We start from the raw sequence: 20,310 nt of genomic DNA on the forward strand, positions 1-20,310 counted from the left end.
CGTTGTCAATGTAAGGGTTTTTTTAGTAGCTACGACAACGGGTATTAATATTGTTGTTTATGAGCGCGTTTTTATATAGCTAAGACAATGGGTTTTAACGTCAGTGAAAGACAACGGATTTTTTAGTAGCTACGACAATAGTTTATAAAATCGTTGTCTATGTACATTGTTAGGGCCAAAGACAACGGTTTTAAACTGTTGAAATATTTAGCGACGGCTTTTCTTCAACCGTCGCAAAATATAGCAACGATTTCAAGAACCTTCGCATTTTTAAATTAGCGATGATTTTAAAAAAAAACGTCACAATTTTAAATTAGCGACGGTCATTTTTAAATTAACGACGGTTTTAACATAAAACGTCGCTATATTTAGCGACGGTTTTATTAAGCGACACTAAAAATCATCGTTGATTTAAAAATTACGACAGTTGTTTAAACAACTGTCGCTAATAGCGGCGTCTTTAGATTAATCGTCGCTAATAGCGACAGTTTAAGCTAAAACCATCGCTTAACAAAAACCGTCCCAAATTGTCTATAAATATCTGTTTCCTCAGTCCATTTCTTCCAGAATAAATTTTTCTCTCTTCCACGATTTCAATTTCGCTTCAATTCTTGATAAATTTTTGAAGTGTTAGTTAAGATTATAAATATTATTAGTTTAGTAAGATTGAAAGTTCTTTTTTAGATTTATTAAAAAATTATAAAAGTAATATTTTTTTTATTTTACGTAAACCAATGGCGACGGTTGTTCATATGATTTCCGTCCCTATTGTTTTACGTAAAATTTAAAAAAAAATCGTCGCAACATTTAGCTATAGGACCTTTAACAATGATTTTTCATTGTTACAACAATGGTTTTTCCCCGTCGTCTTAACTTCTACGACAACGGTTTTTCACCGTTGTATTCGAGCGCACTCTTTAACCACAGGGCCTTTCACAATGGTTTTACAAGACCTACGACAACGGTTTTTCATCGTCATCTTTAGACGTATACGACAATGGTTTTTCACTGTTGTCTTTGAGCGCACCCTTTAACCACAGTGTCTTTAACAACGGTTTTACAAGACCTACGACAACGATTTTTCACCGTTGTCTTAAGCTTTTTTTTTGTAGTGATTTCATGTCTGCGGTTAAATCGTATGCATAAACATGACTTGTCAAAGCATGTTAATGATCATAGCACATATCATCATAAAAACATATACGTGTTCATTTTCTTAATTTGAATTCCATTCGTCAGCTGTGAATTTCGTATTATCATGTCATTCGATGGATCCATCTAACCGAGGTACCCGGCGGCGGAGGCATCAGCGACGACATTTCCACCGAGTCCCAACCTTTCGTGTCATCATGTCATCGTGTTAGTCACAACCAACTCTCATCCTTCAAAACGTGTCATCATATTCACCACTTAAATAAAAGCATGCATATACATAATTTTTCCTTCAAACCAAGCATGCAACGTATTTATCATATTTACATAAAAATCATATACATGATGCATAAACATTTAAAACATGATAAAAATGTGCTCAGGGCACTGACAGGACGAAGATCTCACCTCGAGTGCAAAATGATCATTTTGCCCCTGGAAACCCAAAATTACCATTGTACCCCTGGACCTCTAAATTTGACCCGAAGCTTACCAAACTCCTTAAAATATCACAAAACATATTTTTAAGCATTCCTAAACGTAAACTTGAGTCCAGTTCCAAACTTAACAGATTCGTTTTAAAACTTGGACCGGGGTCTCGGGTTTAACCGAATCGGCTCGAAACCTAACCAAATTTCTCCCAGCTTTTTACCACACCTAATAAACATCTAAAAGGCCTTAAAACCAACAAGACTAGACTCCTAGACCCCTTGGCATAACCTGAAAGTAATTTGTCGTTCACCCACCAAATCCCTACGTGCAACCCCTCCTATAATTAGTTCCTAGCCTACAACCGACGGGACCAGCTATTGACCTACTGCCCTTGGACCATCCTAGGACCCCTCTGAACCCCTTGAACTCATGCACTCGGCCCCATGCACGAAGCATTGTTCACTCGATCGGGGATCACCTTAGCGCCACCACGCTCCATCGACCACAAGGCTCGTTCCAGCAATGGTCTGGCCTTACTAGGTCATGGCTCAGGCCCACCAGGGTCTGATCCATGGCTTTGTTCGGCCCTTGCACATCCGGTCCGAGCAAAGCCGCTGATCTGCTCACCCACGGAGCAAAGCATCAAGGAATTCACTCTTCTCTCTCCCAACTCAACAAGGTCACGACTCCAGCTTAAAACCCCTTTCTTTCCCTGTGATACAGACCCTCAACAACACACTATAGCAGCCGCCTTGAAAAATATCAAAAGAAAATCATGAGTGGATGAAAGTAATGCATAAACTTGAAGCAAACCGTGTAACATCCATGCATGAAACTGGATCGAGAATTTCGCATAAGATTAAGCACACATCAGTATGTTTATGGCGTATAAGATGCACAACAAAAGTACGTGGCGTGCCTGATGATTCTTTTGTGAACAAATGCTAGAATGGTACACGACCGAGGCACGGAGAAAACTTGAGCTCAAAGGAAATGGTGAAGCCGACTTCCTGGTTGATGCAGCTCACGGAGAGGTTTGTGAGTGGAGGGGATGGGGGCTGATAGGATTAATATTTAGGTTTAGGGTAGTTTAGGGAAATAATTACATAATATATTAAGCTCTAATGGGCTTTTAATTATTGTTTAAAAAGTTTACAAAGAGTTTCAAGCCCAATAAGCTTAAAATTAGGCCCATTAAGTCCAAACACACTCCCGAAAAATATTTCCTGTTGGAAAGTGTTTTGAAAATATTACCCGAATCATCAAAAAGTCCTCCGACTCGATAAAATTTGTGTCGCTGAAAATTATGCTTTAGCAGGTAAAATGCCCAACAAAGCCCATTTTGTGAAAAATACATTTAAAACATCTTATATTAATTAATAAAAATTAATCATGTTATAAAAATAAATTTTCTGATAATTCCCCGGTCTTTGTTCTTCGTTCGAGCGCGAAATGCACATAGAAACCTTAATGCATGAACTTTTAAAATTTCATGAAATAAATCCTATAATTCCTTAATTATGCATAAAATGCATAAAAATAATTAAAAACATAATTTAAAGAAAATCCTAGATTGCATGTATTTGATCACGTGAATTAAATTCTTGGACCTTACACATGAGGCGCCATCACCTCATCTTGTATCTGGGAGACATGATGCCCCCGATGGTTTTTTGGCCCGAATTGGTCATATTTTTGTTGAAGTCCAAGCATGACTGATCGGGACAGCGAGTATGACTCTAACCCGACTATTTAAGAGATGGGTGGTGATACCCCATTAGAGCCCGGGTCATGGATGACCTGGGATATTATATGGATAGCCCAAATCAGGGTAAATCTGCAGGAAGATTTCATCATGATCCGAGCAGGTGAATGCCCGAGACATCTTCTCACCGGGTTATCAAAATCCCATGCTCTCACACAAAGCTCCCAGATGATTTCTACTCGAGCTACCTCGATAAGAGTACTGCACTCAAGTGTTTGAGTAGGTAAGATCTTGTCTTGATAATCATTCCTGACAAAATCCTACTGATGTGACACGATTGAAAATTAGGGCGGTTTGATAGGAAGTCAACATCTAAGGTTACAAGTGGCAAGTAGGTACTGAAAACAAGACAATCATTACCTTCATTCCTATAAATACCAGGTTCTTCTTGCATTGATTATTATTGAACCGCATATATTCACACATATATTCACACCAGTAGTATTTATTTCTCTATAGAACTACAATGGTTTTCTTCATCACCTTTCACCTGCTGACTTAAACATCGTACTGACCAAGCCAGACATTCCTCCGGCGCCCATTCACGAGTTCAACTTCTTGTTTGCAGGTTATAGTTGAAGCTATTTCCGTTGCTGATCTTCCCAAACAAAACTGTCATCTGATTCAGTGGATTGCGTCGACTCCGCTTACCCAAATCACTCGGATCGCATCAACTATAAAGCTACTCATATCAAGATTTTGAACACCATAGCTCCCTCTAGATTGTCAAACATATAGTTAAGTCTCCACATGGGAAATCGATACTTGGTAGTAATACACGTCTGTCGACTACCATCCTTCTTTGGTGTAAGAAAAGTTGTTAGCTACATAGATTAAAATTCTAAATTGATTCACTATGGCGTATATTTTGAGTTTTATATCCTACTTTTTTATATAACAAGAAATAGGTGTGTGTGTTCTTGTATAGGGTACACGAACTGATGGAAAAAATAAAACTATTTGCATTTGATTATCGAATAATCATATGATTCGATTTAGGATCCTTTTGTAACTTATTTACTAATCTTCTCTGACCACGAATGGAAGGGAATCGATTTACACAAACCAAATTATTTGTTTTCTATATTGAAAGCAAGTCTCTCGGGCCCTCTTTGTTATTAATAATCATATTTTTTTATGTCCAATAGGATCAGAGAAGTTATTATCTAAACAATAACAACTCCCTCCAACAAACTCAAATTATCTAAATGAATTGTTTGGATCGGGTCAGTCCTCATGGGCGACTCATTAACCCACCTTATTTTTCTTGCATGAGCTAACCTGTTCGGGTAAGTTTTTTTCAGAATGTCGAGTTCGTATGCAAACCCATACTTGATTTTTTCAGGTTGGTGTCGGGTACCCGACAATTTCTGATCGGGTTCGGGAAGTCGAAATATTGGTTACCAACCAAAAAAACTCGTACCCGGTAACATCAATATGACGCACAATAAATATCGAGATGGATACGGTTCGAGGGTGAAAACCATCTGCTTATAGACCCTGTCCAGGTTATTTGAAAATCGAATGGGTTTAATGGGTTTGAATTTAGTGCATCGGCGGATTTATATAAGAGCCTAAAAATGGCCAAATCTATTTACATAAAATCACAGTTTCTGCCAAATATAGAAATATCCCGCCAAATTGATTAGTTAAAAAAGGAAATAAAGTGAGATTCTAATTTATTAATTTCGGTTCAAACTATTGACTTAAGCCTTTATGATTCAGAGTAAATGATTTGTCTTTCCCATTGTTAAATAAATTAAGTCTGACAAAATATTTTTTTTTTCAATAATAAATCAATAAATTAGAACAACAGTCTTAATTCCAGTCGTTTGGGTTGCCTTAGCCTTATTTGAATTTGAATTCAAATAAGGTAGCCCAAGAGTCTAAAATAAAGATAGAACGTGTATAAATATTTGTTAAAATATTAGTCATTTTTACATATTCTGTCAAAATCAATCTCACGATTCTCAAATCTCGAATTCAAAAATTCCTCCATTGTTCAGCTCCATCTCTAAGGTGAACCCTACGAAGACACAACGGTGCCTTAAACTCGGATTGGTTAGAAGCTATGAAGTACCTGTATTTCAAAAAGACACATATAGTTTAGAATATGTCTTTCATGATCGAGAAGTAAGAATATTTATTTTCCTATTCGACATCAATTTAAATTATTCTGTATTAGATATTATGAAAGTTTCTCATATATGACAGAGTTCACGCATACATGCTAGCATTAAAAAGGATGAGGTGATGCAAAAGATTGAAAACAATTCTCAGGGAAGGGCTTGTTTTTGCCATAAAAAATATGGTAGTTGCAGAAAATGGAATGATGTTCAAGACCACAAAGAACAAATAAAAAATTATTTTTATTGCAAACACTAATGTCTGTGAAATTTTCGAAGACACATTTCCCAATTTGATGTATGAATTCTAGTCTTTTTCTGCACTATCAACTGCATCATATGTAACTTATGAGATAATCCTTTTTGGTATGAGAATTTATAGTTTCATTTTCATGGGCATTTTAACTAATATTATTTTCTTACACTTTTGAATTTTTTTTGGATAGATGTCATTGGATGATTGGTTGCAATAGATTCTCTACAAAACAAAGAAATCGAAGGACGTCCGCGAAAGCTTATTGACATTATTTTAGAAGACACTGAGTAAATATTAATAAAATAATTTGCATATTTATACATTTTTTACTAACCATCTAATATGTCCATTTTATTCAGGAATAATAGGTTAACATGCACTTTATGGGGAGATTTTGTTGATAAAATGACAGCCTATTTGAAAAATATTGGTGAGGAACCTGTGATTGTTATTCTTCAAATGTGTCGAGCAAAAAAATTTCGAGGTGAAATACGGGTATCAAATGTATACCATATCACAAACTTGGTAGTCAATGGAGATTTAGAAGGAATTGCTGAATTCGGAAAAAGGTATTTCTCCATTTTTTTTAATTTACTTTAAATTATTTTTTATTACGTATTAAATAAAAAACAATAATATAAATCTTCATGGAAATTAACTAATTGGATATGCATTTAGGTTTGTGAACGAAATCAATACACCAAAAACAATCAGTACCATTTCATTGGTTTCATTGGCATCAACTAACGCAATTTTAAAGGAGCTTTCCAAAAATAATATTTGAAGTATAGTACAAATTTCTGAAGATAACCAGGTAAGAAAATGTCATAAATATACTTATTACAAAAATAAAAATTTCTAATGATACATTTTAAATTTAATATTATTTTCCATTTAATTTTTTAGGTCCGAAATTTTTGGGTTCTCACAAAAATTGTAGGTGTTGAATCTTCTCGTGAATGGTCATATTTGTCATGTAAGAAATGTCCCAAGAAAGTGACACCAGTGGGTGATAAGCTTTATTGTGAAAGGTGTGATCGTTTCGATGTGACTGGAAATTTAAGGTTTGATTAATAATTTTAAATCAAATTATGTTTTTTACCGAATATATTCTTTGATGATTACTGTTTATTTTTGGATAAAAAGGTTGAAGATTCATCTTCGAGTTGTTGACAACACTGAAAATGTTGTTTCTTTACTTTGGGATCGAGAATGTGTTGGACTTATAGGGAAGACAATACTAGATTTGAGGAATGATGTCAAGGAAGAGGTTTTCGTATATTTATTTTTTACTTCTGTTTTTATATAACACAAGTCATGCTAAATTTATTTTATATTTCAGCTATCAAATTTAGAAAAAATCCCTAAAGAATTGAGGATTTAGTGGATCGCAAAGTTCTTTTTAAAGTATAAGTACGACCAAATCAGATTCATGGATTTTTTGGAAACTATACTGTCATGAAAGTCACTGTAGACCCAAGTGTAGACCCAACTGCCATTGAAAAATATTGTGGAGAAACTTTTGAAAGTCAGGTAAATTGATTTTTCTTTAAACATGTCATAATTTATATTTCTCAAGAGACATCTAGATTTTAATACAATCAGCATTATATTTATTGTTCTACAGGAATCTAACGTTTTTTCAAATTAAAAAAGTGCAGATATTGGAGACATAAATGAGGTAAAGATTAAAGTTTAAAACATTTCATAACATCAAAATTCTGAATGTTCATTTTTTAAAATTATAGATTTGTTCATCTGAAGATGAAGTAACAACTCCTTTGAAATCAACAGCCAAGGCCGAAATCAGCAATCTAAGCAAGAGAAAGATTAAATTATGTTTTTTAAACTTATTTTAGAGTTAATCTTCAGTAAATTAAGAGGAGTGTAGTTCGGATTTGCTATCTGAAGTTATCGTTATGCTTTCTTTTTCTTCACGATATGTTTCACAGCTATGTTGGGTGTTGGATTGTTGACTTTATAAGAATTTTCTTTTTAATAGTTGCATTTGATTTTATTTTTTACCAAAAGAACATACACCCGATTCCAACAGCGCCATTATCATGTCTATGCCCAAAACAATCTATGGGCCGCCATAAAAGTAAGTATAATACAACGGAACAAAAACTTAAAAAATCACTCTAAAAAAATTTTTGAAGGGAGTTTAAATTTTGATTATGGGTACTAATAAAGAGAAAAACTACAATTGATGATACAACCAATAATGAATGGTACATGTATAAGAATTCTGAAAATTAACATTAAGAAAGTTGAGATTTTGAAAACTACTTTGTTTTGGCTAATTAATTAAGTACTTATATAATATTTAAAGCCATAAAATATAAAAATACTATAAATAATTATCCCATTAGATTTTTAAGAGTTCGAAGTGAACATTAAAAATAATCACACATTCAATAATTATTAGTTGAAATTGAAAAAAATATTTCGGAAGGTAATTTTAACTGGAATGTTTGTAAAATGGACTTAGGTTTTATATGGGTTAATAAAGAAATCAATAATTACAGATAAAAAATAAACTACTATGAAAATAATTATAATTATCTCATTAAATTATTTAGAGTTTCGATACATTTAAGAAAGAATAAACATGTTAAAATATTTACACAAGGCAACCACATATGCACAACCCAAGCACGAGCACCATTTTTCAAAAAAAGCTCCTATAAAGTTTCTTTTACTCTTACAAGTTACAAGTAGAAAAAACAAAATTATCAGAAGCTGAAGATAAACGGTATGTTTCTCAATTTTGTATCCTGAAACTACTTTTTGAATGGAATAAGTTTATATATCAAATCTTAATTTTATATGTTTTTTGACAGATTTTCCGGACACAACGAGAGAAGTTTAGACTCCACCATCTTACAGAAACACATCTCAAAAACTCAAATAGAAAATGAAAAAGTTGACAACATCTACGATTATTAATAACAAGCGCACCAACAATAATACCCAAACAAACGGTATGTTTCTCATGTATTGGTCTCTAACTTTATATTAGATATAAATTATGGTCAGGAAAGTTACCTTATATTTCTATGTTGTGTGGAAATAATCCAAATGTTTTCTTTCCCGCTGAGGATTGAAACTGTAAAAAAATATATAAAAAACGAGATTTTTACATCTTCCACATTTAACAACTGCCAAAATATAAATTTAAATCATACCAACTCTTTCGAATGTATAAACAATATGAACAAAGATTAATAAAGAAATATAATCTGAATATAATATGTATAAAAATTAATTAATATATTTAAAAAGTTAAAAAATACGAGAACATCAATGCACGAGACTTTTCCTTAATCTATCTGAATAAACATTTTATATAGGTTTATTTTATCTGTAAAAAATTTTAAAAAAAAACATTCAAGAGATATAGTCATCGAGATAATATAGTCACCGAGATATAAGTTGAATAGAGATTGATATTTTGATTGTTGTATCCGAACTAGAATATGTTCAGATCTGAAGTGCGTAATAGTTTTAAATAAAACTCCAAGTTCAGATCTGAATGATAAATGTATAACATAGCTTTTAATCAAAATAAAACCGATTAGTTAAAAAAACATAAAATAAATCATATGATTTCTCAGATTTGAAGTGTGGAATAGCTTTAAATAAAGCTCCAGCTTTAAATATAAATGAAAAATGTATAAAATAGCTTTTAGTAATAAAAAACCGAAATCGATCCAACAACATAAAAGAAATCATATAATTTCTCAGATCTGAAGTGTGGAATAGCTTTAAACAAAGCTACTGGTTCAAATCTGAACGCAAAATGTATAAAATATCTTTTCGAATAGCTTTTGAAATTCCAAAAAATATGTGTAACATGTCTCTTGAGAATATTTGAAATGGATCCAAATACTAATCATGAAACAAATGTTGATTCTCAAGAGCAAAAAAACCCTAAAAATTACAAACTTAAAAAAAAAACCGGTGGGAGTTTGTATTTTGAGACATGGGAAAACGAAAAGTAGAGAGAAGTGGTGTCCAAAATGAAAGCTTTTGCCGCATATATTGTTTATATATTACAATAATAAGGTTAAACTTTTTCTTTGGGCCTAAGCACACAATGTGCATATGTCCAAATATTAAATGTTATATTGGACCTTTGTTTATATGAATTTTTGTTAAATTCAAGTTGATATGGGCATTAAATTTTATTTAAATTTATACAATAGTAAGTTATGTTAGGAGTTGCAAAAAACGAACACAATTATAATTCAAAGAAAAATTTGAGGTCAGATTGGGGTTTCAGGTTCGGGTTAGAATATGAATATGTCTTGGAAATAAAATTCGGGTAGGGTAGGGTAGGGTAGGGTCGGGATCATGTTGACACATTTCGACTCATAAGACGTTGCATCAAATTACGGATACACACTTTGAAAAGTAACTTAATTATTTGAAATTTATAAATTAAGATTTATTAAAATTTCAATTTTTAAATTTTTTATTTTGACAATTGTAAAAAATATCGAAAAGTGGAGCTTCAAATAATTAAGTTATTTTTTATTCTTCATTTTTTGTATGCTGTTATCACAAAAAATTCAAAATTTAAACATGTAACATTTATTTTCTAAAAACTTATTTTTTTTCCATTAATTAATCATTTAGAAACAATCGGACTATTAAATTTAAATTTATAAACACATGAAACATAATTATCTTATTTAAAAAAATTATTCATATCTAAGTTTTTTAAATTTAAATTTTTATCATGGTTATATGTTTTCAACATAATTATCAGGTTGGCAAGTTGAATTGTTTAGTCGGATCGATTTTAGTTTTGTAAACACAGGAAAAATAATTATCTTATTTAACTAAAATTTGATTATCATGTTTGTAAACATAAATAATTTTATTATGATTATATGCTTTTAATCTTTATAATTTTGTTGTATTGTTAACAGAAAATTTGGATTTCAAACCAAGAACATCTCAATGATGTAGCTTAGATGATTCGGTTAAGAAGATGATTTTTACAAGATCAAGATCTCCTTTACGTGATATTAGAAATGGTATGATATTTTTGATTCAACCAGATAATATTTTACGTTTTTCATTCTTTTTTAATATTAGATTCTGCACTTGTGCATTAAGCCAATTGTCTGCAAATTTTACTTCACAAACATTTTCCAACTCATCCACAAAACTTTCAGCGATAATTGACCTAACAAATGATGATGATTTTCATCTCTCTTCTTTTACGACCGATCAAAGAGTGAAAACATCTTTTGGAAAAATGAAGTATGTTTCTCACTTTAATTCCCAAAAAATATTTTGTTTTCCTATGTGTAATAAAATGTGTATTTTTTTTCTATGATGTTTTTTTTTTCTTTTCGATCTTGTGATAAAATACAAATGAAATTTTTTGGTCATGTTCCATCGAGAGACATGTCACACATTATAAAAATATATACAATTTAGCACAATAATTAGTTTTTTTGGCATTTTATAAATCTTTTCAATTTAGCATAGTAATTAATTTCACTGCATGTGTTAAATTTTATGTATATTTATTTCGTTATACCAATAATTATATTGGTTTTGCAGCTGACATATCTGTTTCAGTACCTATAAACTTAACAACCATATCAGAGAATCGACAAGATTGCCATAATCAATTAGAAATTATTTCACTGCCATCAATCGGTAAGATTATATTTTTGTGTTTCTATCTATTTTTAAACACATTTTTTAAAATATTTTTTTTCATTTTATTTTTTAAATATCAATTTTTTATTTTACTAATATATGTTTGATTCCTACACTGTATTAATAGATTATTGGGATATAGGCGATACATGGTACAAATGTGAGTTTTGTGGTGCGATGTTCTGGTATGAAGAGAGGGTGTCCAAATAATAAATCTCAGAAGTCCTAAGTAATCTTTATGTTGTATCCAAGGAAAAATAAAACTTCCATTTTGAAGAAACCACCTCAAATATTACATGATTTATTGTACGGAACGAGCGACGAGAGGAGACATTTTTGTGAAAACATCCGATCATACAATAACATGTTTGCTTCACGTCGATGGGAGGAAGGATAGATTCAAGTCTAAATCAAGGCGACTCTCTTCCAGTTTTTAAACTTCATGGTCAAAATTATCATTTAATCGGAAGCTTACTTCATGTCATGGTGTATCCCCTAAGTTTGCTCAGCTATACATTTACGACACAGAAAATGAAATTTCAAATCGGATTTCTGGTGTCAGGTATATCTACAAAATATATTTATATTACTTTATCATGTTTTTGAATCATTTGATACAAACTAAATTAAATTACGCCTCATCAATATATTTTACAGACAAAATAACAACACAAATAATCTTCATTTCCAGATAATTTCAGATTTGAAAGTCATGTTAGATGAAAACAATGTTTTGGTCAAGTCTTTTAGAATGACCAAATAAGAATTATGGAAGAACGACTATCCGATGTTAAATTAAAGCTGATTGGTAGAAGATGTGGTGATGGAAGAAGATATAATCTTCCTTCTGCTTCTGAAGTTGCAGCATTGATTGTGAGAGATTTCGACGAGCCTCTAGGTGATAGAGATATTTTAGTCGAAACACAAATGGGAAAACTTAAATGTATCAATCAACTAAATCCTGCATATCTTGCCCTCCACTATCCACTAATTTTTCCCTATGGTGAGGACGGTTACAGAGAAGATATCTCATTCTCAGAATCTAAATCAAATTCTGTAGGGATAAAAAAAGTGAGTATAAGAGATTTTTTTCATATCGACTTCAAGATAGGGATTGCGAATGTTCAACTATTTTATCTTCAAGAAGGCTTTTTCAACAATTTGTTATTGATGCATACACAATGGTTGAATCTTAAAGTCTGACATATGTCCGGATGAATAAAAAACAGTTGAGATTTGAGATGTACAAAGATCTTCATGATGCACTTCTGCGCAGTGAAACAAATCCGTCCACTCAAGGAAAACGTACTATATTGCCTTCTACGTTTACTGGAGGGGCCAGATATATGATTCAGAACTATCAAGATGCAATGGCTATATGCAAATGGGTCGGCTACCCAGATTTGTTTATGACATTTACATGCAACACAAAATGGCCAGAAATTGTGAGATTTGTCGAGGAACGTGGGTTGAAGCATGAAGACCGTCTAGATATTGTTTGCAGAATTTTTAAATAAAGTTAGATGCCTTGATTAAAGATCTCCGAAACAATAAAATTTTTGGAAATGTTAAGACAGGTAAAATAATTAAATTTTGGCAACTATATATTATTTATTATTATCATGAATATTAGAAAATTTAAATATTTTACTAAATATAACTAATTATTCATCTTAAATTGTTGCAGTTATATATACCGTTGAATTTCAAAAGCGAGGATTATTGCACGCCCACATTTTGCTTTTCCTCTGTAAAGAAGAAAAATATTCAACACTAGAGGCAATCAATGGTATCATTTCTGATGAAATACCAGACAAAAAAGAGGATCCAGTTTATTACGGTGCAGTACATGATCTCATGATGCGCGGTCCATGTGGAGAGGCAAGAAAGAAATCCCCATGCATGTCCGATGTTCGTTGCACAAGGAATTTTCCAAAAACGTTTGTTGAAGTGACATCAATTGATGAGGATGGATATCCAGTCTATAGACGCATAGATAATGCACGAACAATTCTAAAGAATGGTGTTAATCTAGATAACAATTTTGTTGTTCATCATAATCGTTGTTTGTTGATTCGGTACGGAGCTCATATTAATGTCGAATGGTGTAACCAATCTCGAGCGATCAAATATGTTCAAGTATATAAATAAAGGACATGATCGTGTGACTGCATCATTTTATCAAAGCTCGGATAATGACAATTTTGGAAAAACTGTTGATGAAGTCAATATGTCAATATGTACTATGACTGTAGATACATTTCCCCGTGTGAGGCGGCGTGGAGAATTTTTGGATTTGAGATTCAATACAGAAACCCACCTATTGAGCGTTTGAGCTTTTATCTTCCGAATGAACAAATATTATTTTTTCTGATATCGATCAAATCGATACTGTTCTTGAACGACATACTGTTAATCAAAGCTTGTTTCTTGCATGGATGGAAGCTAATAAGAAATATCCAGAGGTAAGAGAATTAACATATGCGAAAACAGAGATTTTCAATTGGACGTATTTTTTATGTTCCTCCGGGTTGTGGTGATATGTACTATTGAAGACGTCTACTCAATGTAGTTCGTGGTGCCACGTGCTATGATGATATATCTATTTTCAACGGCGTTCAATGCCATTCATTTCGTGATGCTTGCTATGCATTAGGGCTGTTGAATGATGATAAGGAGTACATTGATGGAATCGTTGAGGCAAGTCATTGGACTTCAACACAATCCTTGAGAGTTTTATTTGCTACTCTATCGTCATCAGACAGTACCCGTCAACTTGAAGTAGTTTGGGAGTCCTGCTGGACATATTTATCAGATGATATTTTATACAAACAACGTAACTTGCTGCATCATCAAGGTATGCACCAATATTTCACTGTATTTGTATCATTTATTATATTTTTGCAAGCTATAAGCATTTATATATTTTAAATTAATTTCTTTTGTAGAATTGGAATTGAATGAGGATAAAATTAAAAGTCATGGGTTGGTGGAAATTGAGAAGCTATTGCGAAGTTATGGAAAGAGTTTACGTGGATTTCAATCAATGCCATTTCCAAGTGATGAATATTTTCAGTCTTCACGAAATAGCCTAATACATGATGAGATGTGGTTTGATAGAAGAGTTCTGTTCAGAGAATATCATAATCTCCTAAATAATTTGAATGATCAAAAACGCCAAATATATAATTCGATTATGACTGTTGTTGATTTCGAATACGAGAGGGATTCTCTTTGTATATGGATATGGAGATACTGGAAAAACATTTTTTTGGAAAACTCTGTCTGCATGCTTGAGATCAAATGGAGAAATTGTTTTGAACGTATAGCATATCTTCTACACCCTGGTGGAAGAACTGCTCATTCTTGCTTTTCAATTCCATTTAATCCTACTGAGGAATCAACATGCAATATCAAGCAAGGAAGTCCTCCTGCAGAACTTATAGTAAAATCTAAACTTATCATTTGGGGTGAGGCTCCAATGACACACAAGTTTTGTTTTGAAGCTCTGGATAAAATTATGAAAGATATAATAAGATTCGTCAATCCTTCAAGCCTTCATATGCCTTTTGGAGGAAAAACAGTTGTTTTCGGCGATGATTTTCGACAAATATTGCCTGTTATTCCAAAAGGTAGTATATAGGATATTATTCTTGCCACTATTAATTCATCGTACCTTTGGAGACATTGCAAAGTTTTGATATTGACGAAAAACACGAGACTGCAGAATTTGGGTTCTGATGAAGAATATGCTGAAATGAAAAAAATTTCGGATTGGATTGCTAATTTAGGAGATGGAAAAATTGAGAAAGCAAATGATGGTTATGCAACAATTGATATTCCAGACTAACTTTTCCTGAAAGATTACAATGATCCTATTGCAATTGTTGAAACCACATATCCGTTGTTTCGAAATAATGTCAGTGATGCAACATATTTCTAGCAAAGTGCTATATTGGCCCCGACTCTTGATGTCGTTCAGTCAGTAAATGAATACATGATTTCAGTGAACCATTCAGAGGGAAGATTGTATCTGAGTTCCGATACAACGTGTCATTCAAATAAAATATTGACTTATTACATGATGTGCATACCCCCGAGTTCTTAAATGTAATAAAGTGTTATGGAGTACCAAATCACGAGTTAAACTTGAAGGTAGGAACTCCGGTTATGTTGCTACGGAACATAGATTATTCTCTTGGACTATGCAATGGAACTAGATTGATTTTGACAAGACTTGGAAATCATGTTTTGGAACGAAAGATTCTAACTGGAACTAATGCGGGTCATAAAGTTATTATTCCAAGATTGTCATTGACTCCTTCTGATCCAATACTTCCTTTCAAATTCCAATGAAGACAATTTCCTTTGATTGTATCATATGCAATGACAATCAACAAAAGTCAAAGGCAATCTTTATCTCATGTAGGACTTTTTTTTGAAAAACCAGTTTTCAGTCATGGTCAGTGGTATGTCGTTGTATCCAGAATTACAAATCCTGAATATTTAAAAATTTTGATATGTGATAATGATAGTAGCAAAAAAATTCAGCGACAAATGTTGTAGTTAAAGAAATTTTTCATAATATGTGAAGAAATTTGTTTCTTAATTATCTAATTTAATTTTTTTTTTGTATTTTTAAATTCTATAAAATTTAGCATAGTACTGAATTTGATGGTTAGATTAGGGGTGGACCGTATCGAACTACGGTATCGTATACCGTACCGTAAATATCGGTATAGAGTTTTTTCATACCGACACTGATACCGGAAATTCGGTATATCGCACATTTGGTATACTGAATTTTCGGTAGTTCATACCGGTACTGTACCGACAACGAACATTTTTTCGGCATACCGAAAAAATGTCGGTATACCGAAAACCGAAAAAATGTCGGTATCCGAAAACACATTTTCGGTATACCGACATTTTTTCGGTATACCGAACTTAAATTTTTTAAAAAATAATAATAATAAATTATTTTCGGTATATACCGAAATATCGAACAAAAAAAAATTTCGTACCGATACCGAAAATTTTGGTACGGTATGATATCTTACCGAAATTTTCGGTATACCGATTTTTTCGGTAAGTTCGATATTTTTTTCGGTACGATTTTTCGATATTTCAGTATTTCAATATATCGATTTTTTTGGTAAGTTCGGTATTTTTTTCGATACGATTTTTGACTATTTCGATATTTCGATATTTGTTTCCACATCTAGGTTAGATACTAATATAAAACAAAGGAAACGTCTGGAAGAGTCCAGTCTATGTACATACCACAACCGTAGGGACGAAGAAAAGAGAAGGAAATAAAAGAGAGAAAAGAATTCATTTTTAAATACAAGAATTGTTCACAATTCGTTTCCGATTTAGATTCAGCGGGTGAAAGGATCAAGAAAATTGAGTTTTGAGTGATCAGAATTTGTGTTCATTGAAAGAGTGTTGCTGGGAGATGGATGGAGGAAGGGGAAAAGGCAGGATACTTGCGCTGCTTTTGGTGCACGCGTTCGGCGAGTATTGGCGCTTGGACAGGAAGCCACCGGTCACGGCGGGGCTTGTAGCTGCTAATACTCTTATTTACTTGCGACCCAGGTTTCTGCAGCCGATTCTGCCTACCATTAACCAAGTCTGGTTCAATCCCTACCTTATTCTAAAGGTAATCGTGATACGAAACCGATTTGTGTTATCCTTTCTTTCATGTTTGTCTGTACTGGTTTATCAGTTCTTACCTTCTTGTTTGATCGGGGGTGTTATTTGTGTAAATATTCCCGATATTTGTTGGATGATTTTGTTGGGGTCTTGTGGGTTGTGGACCAATTCAATGTTCTTTTCTGATAAGAGAATTATCTTATCGGTTGCTTTGGTTTTAGAGTTCGATACTATTAGTAGAAAAGTGGGTATTGCATAAAATTTCATCATCATGTTCAGGCAACCTTTAGCATGTGAAGCCATAACGTGTGCTGTAACTTAAGTTTCCTAAGGTTCCCTTGCCTTCTCGCTCCCAAAATTTTTCTCTCTTTTAGGATTATATAATATATAAGCAATTGGAGACTCGGAACTATAGACAGGGGTATGGATTGCAAAGTTGACTGAATATCCCCAAGTGTAATGCATTCATTTCTATCCCACCCCAAACATATGCTAAAAAATTAGATTAGACTGATTAGTAGTTTAAGTTTTTGAGTGTCTTGTCCAACGTGTCTGATCATCCATGGGTTGGACTTGCTCATCCTCTAACAACTCAAAATAGTGTGTGTAGCATTTATGGCCGTCCATGGGCTACTGTCTTTCCTTGTTTTAGCCTTATATTTCGTCTCTTATTTTTCTTGCCTAGCAATACAATGCAGATTATAAAGCAGACTCAATTTTTGTGGTCAATCTTCGGAACTCATAATTCCGATTTATGTGTTCATGTGAGTTCTAGTCCTGCATAAGTCAATTCCATTTTAGTACCAGGTAGTTGATCATTTTCGATGTTTTATTTTCTTAATGTGTGCTTAATCATTAATTTCTTCAAACGAAACTCTGCGTGTTTTATATTTGAATTTCCACACTTGTAGCAAGTGATGTTGTATAATTTTTCATAATTCTGCTTGATAATCATGTACTGAGCATGTTTACCATCTATGTTGGGCATCATAGCAAGTGTCTCTGACTTGTCAAGTCAACAGCTTGATTCCTCGGTGTTTATTTGGCCCCAAATTGGTATATTTTCGGTAGGTCATCACTTATAGATGACAAGCTTGAACGATTGTGTAATCCGTAACCTCTGTTTAATGTATATATTATATTTTGAGTAAATGATATAAAGTGGCAATTAATTGGTTGTTAAATGTGTTTTGAGTGATGACTTTTAGGGTGATGTGCAATTTTCAATGTCAATGTTGAGGTAGTGATACATGGAAAACTCATTCTATCACATAGAGTGGACTGGATAAGAAATATTTGACGTGTGAGGCATGACGCATTATGGATTACGAGTCTTGAAGACAGGAAGATTCATGTTCAAACATGGCTTAATTACTCCGTAAACAAAGTGTGCCACAACCATCTACCAAAACCACAATTTTTGTTACTTTTCTTCCTATTGATGTTTTTCTGCTCCTTGATTAACTATAGTTTTAGTCCAGTTTGTTACATGGACTTTTACTGGCTTTTTGTCATGTTATTTTAAACATGTTCTTTTTATCTGTTACATTTTTTAGACTTTCAACTTGGAAACGAAGGAGACTTTTATTGATGTCAATGAATTTGATGTGTTTAATCAGCCTCTAATTTTATGAATATGTTTGGTATGATGTCATAATTTATGTTAATTTTATTAAAGCAGCACAAGGATCTGAACCGGTTTCTCTTATCTGCATTTTACCACGTGAGTGAGTCTCACCTTTTCTACAATATGTCGTCACTATTATGGAAGGGGATACAACTGGAGACTGCAATGGGAAGTGTGAAATTCGCAGCTATGATTGCTTCACTTGTGGGTATGTCTCAGGGCATCACACTACTACTTGCAAAAGCTTCTCTTCTTTTTAATTACGAGAGATTCTATTACAACGAATATTCTGCGGGTTTTTCTGGTGTGCTTTTTGCAATGAAAGTGGTCCTTTACTCCGAGGGGTACAATAATTATACATACGTGCATGGACTCATGGTTCCAGCACGCTATGCTGCATGGGCAGAACTTATCCTCATCCAAATGTTTGTACCTGGTGTCTCTTTTCTTGGTCATCTTGGGGGAGTACTTGCCGGACTTCTGTATTTATACATAAAATCTTTATATTCCGGTCCAAATCCACTTTTGCGGTTAATCAGCAATTTCACAGGCATTTTAAGTTGGCCTTTGAGATACATGAGCAGGATGAGGTCACGTTCTTCAAGAAGCAGGATTTCTGGTAGAGGAACTCTTGGCCGGAGTGGGGTAGGCAATGTAGCTGGTATATGGAGATGTCAATCGTGTACATTTGATAATTCAGGTTTTTCGAGTGAATGTGAAATGTGTGGGATGGGTCGTTATGATAGTGAGTCGCCCCGCTTTGATGATCACGATGCTTGGACTCTACCCCCCGAGGAATTGCGTCAGAGGAGAATTGACAGGTTTGGTAGATGATGATTGTGCAGAAAAATGTCATATGGGCCAGCTGATTCAGAAAGAAGTGCAAGTATTTGAACCCCTCAATTTGTAAATGATGATCTGAACATGGTACAATTTTATGCAGGAAAAAGGGATGACAAAGTTTCTTACTTTGAGTAATCAATTTAAGCAAATTTTAGGTGGCAGAATTGATCTGTTATCGTGGTGGAATGGCCATTTTAATTGCATCGATAATGTTTGGCTTTATATCAGCCTTATCTTTGATAATATAATGAGTAAAAGTATTAAAGAGTTAATCTATTACACTAAGATCAAATTTCCCCAATTTGGGGATTTAAAATATATATCACCAAATAGAACGTTCCAATCCGGATTCTATTTAAATTTATTATTTGGGAAAATTGGTTCTATAAGTTTGTCATTTTTGGTTTTTAGTTCGATATATTTGTCATCTTTGGTTTTTAGTTCAGTATCTTTTTATTATTTAGACATTTGATATTTTTTTCCAATTTTTATCACAGTTGCTAAAGTGACATTTTATTCTGGTGGCATGTAAAGGTTAAATTATAGGTTTTGCCACATAACATCAAATGTAAATTTTTTAACATAAACGTCAGCTTTTATTGGAGGGAAAATGAGCACCTCTTCCATCTCCTATCCATCGACTTATACGTGGAAGGAGGAAAAATTCTCTATTTTCCTCTAAAAAAACTCCCCAATTTTCAGAGACAAGATAAGTTATTTTGCAATAAATATAGATTTGAGGTTCGTCTAATCTTTATATAAGAAATTATCC

The 20,310-nt window shown here is 33.1% G+C and overlaps 2 protein-coding genes and 1 long non-coding RNA gene across 3 annotated transcripts; 2 read left to right on the forward strand and 1 right to left on the reverse strand.

Moving 5' to 3' along the window:
• Nucleotides 1-5,131: 5,131 nt before the first annotated feature.
• On the reverse strand, nucleotides 5,132-9,554 carry LOC140814857 (uncharacterized). The gene is made up of 3 exons (XR_012114183.1): nucleotides 9,156-9,554; nucleotides 8,780-8,840; nucleotides 5,132-5,429 (listed from the first exon to the last, which is right to left on the reverse strand). It is a non-coding gene; the product is annotated as an uncharacterized lncRNA (long non-coding RNA).
• A 2,627-nt stretch (nucleotides 9,555-12,181) lies between these two features.
• Nucleotides 12,182-15,263, forward strand: LOC140815567 (uncharacterized). Its single transcript, XM_073174646.1, has 5 exons — nucleotides 12,182-12,484; nucleotides 12,643-12,877; nucleotides 13,986-14,270; nucleotides 14,362-15,032; nucleotides 15,141-15,263. The coding sequence occupies exons 1-5, from the start codon at nucleotides 12,182-12,184 to the stop codon at nucleotides 15,261-15,263; spliced, it is 1,617 nt and encodes a 538-aa protein (XP_073030747.1).
• A 1,404-nt stretch (nucleotides 15,264-16,667) lies between these two features.
• On the forward strand, nucleotides 16,668-19,770 carry LOC140814817 (rhomboid-like protein 14, mitochondrial). Its single transcript, XM_073173910.1, has 2 exons — nucleotides 16,668-17,075; nucleotides 18,750-19,770. Exons 1-2 carry the CDS (start codon nucleotides 16,872-16,874, stop codon nucleotides 19,527-19,529), a joined length of 984 nt encoding a protein of 327 aa, XP_073030011.1. The 5' UTR covers nucleotides 16,668-16,871; the 3' UTR covers nucleotides 19,530-19,770.
• Nucleotides 19,771-20,310: the final 540 nt, after the last annotated feature.

The sequence above is a fragment of the Primulina eburnea genome, chromosome 15, assembly GCF_022965805.1.
Source record: "Primulina eburnea isolate SZY01 chromosome 15, ASM2296580v1, whole genome shotgun sequence".
NCBI lineage: Eukaryota > Viridiplantae > Streptophyta > Magnoliopsida > Lamiales > Gesneriaceae > Primulina > Primulina eburnea.

Excerpts from the sequence above, each read along its gene's own strand:
- LOC140815567 (XM_073174646.1), top strand. The coding sequence starts at position 12,182 with ATGGAAGAACGACTATCCGATGTTAAATTAAAGCTGATTGGTAGAAGA. Across the intron at positions 14,271-14,361 it reads TAACTTGCTGCATCATCAAG|AATTGGAATTGAATGAGGAT; the intron begins GTATGCACCAAT and ends TTTCTTTTGTAG. Across the intron at positions 15,033-15,140 it reads ATTTTCGACAAATATTGCCT|AATTTGGGTTCTGATGAAGA; the intron begins GTTATTCCAAAA and ends ACGAGACTGCAG.
- LOC140814817 (XM_073173910.1), top strand. The coding sequence starts at position 16,872 with ATGGATGGAGGAAGGGGAAAAGGCAGGATACTTGCGCTGCTTTTGGTG. Across the intron at positions 17,076-18,749 it reads ATCCCTACCTTATTCTAAAG|CACAAGGATCTGAACCGGTT; the intron begins GTAATCGTGATA and ends TTATTAAAGCAG.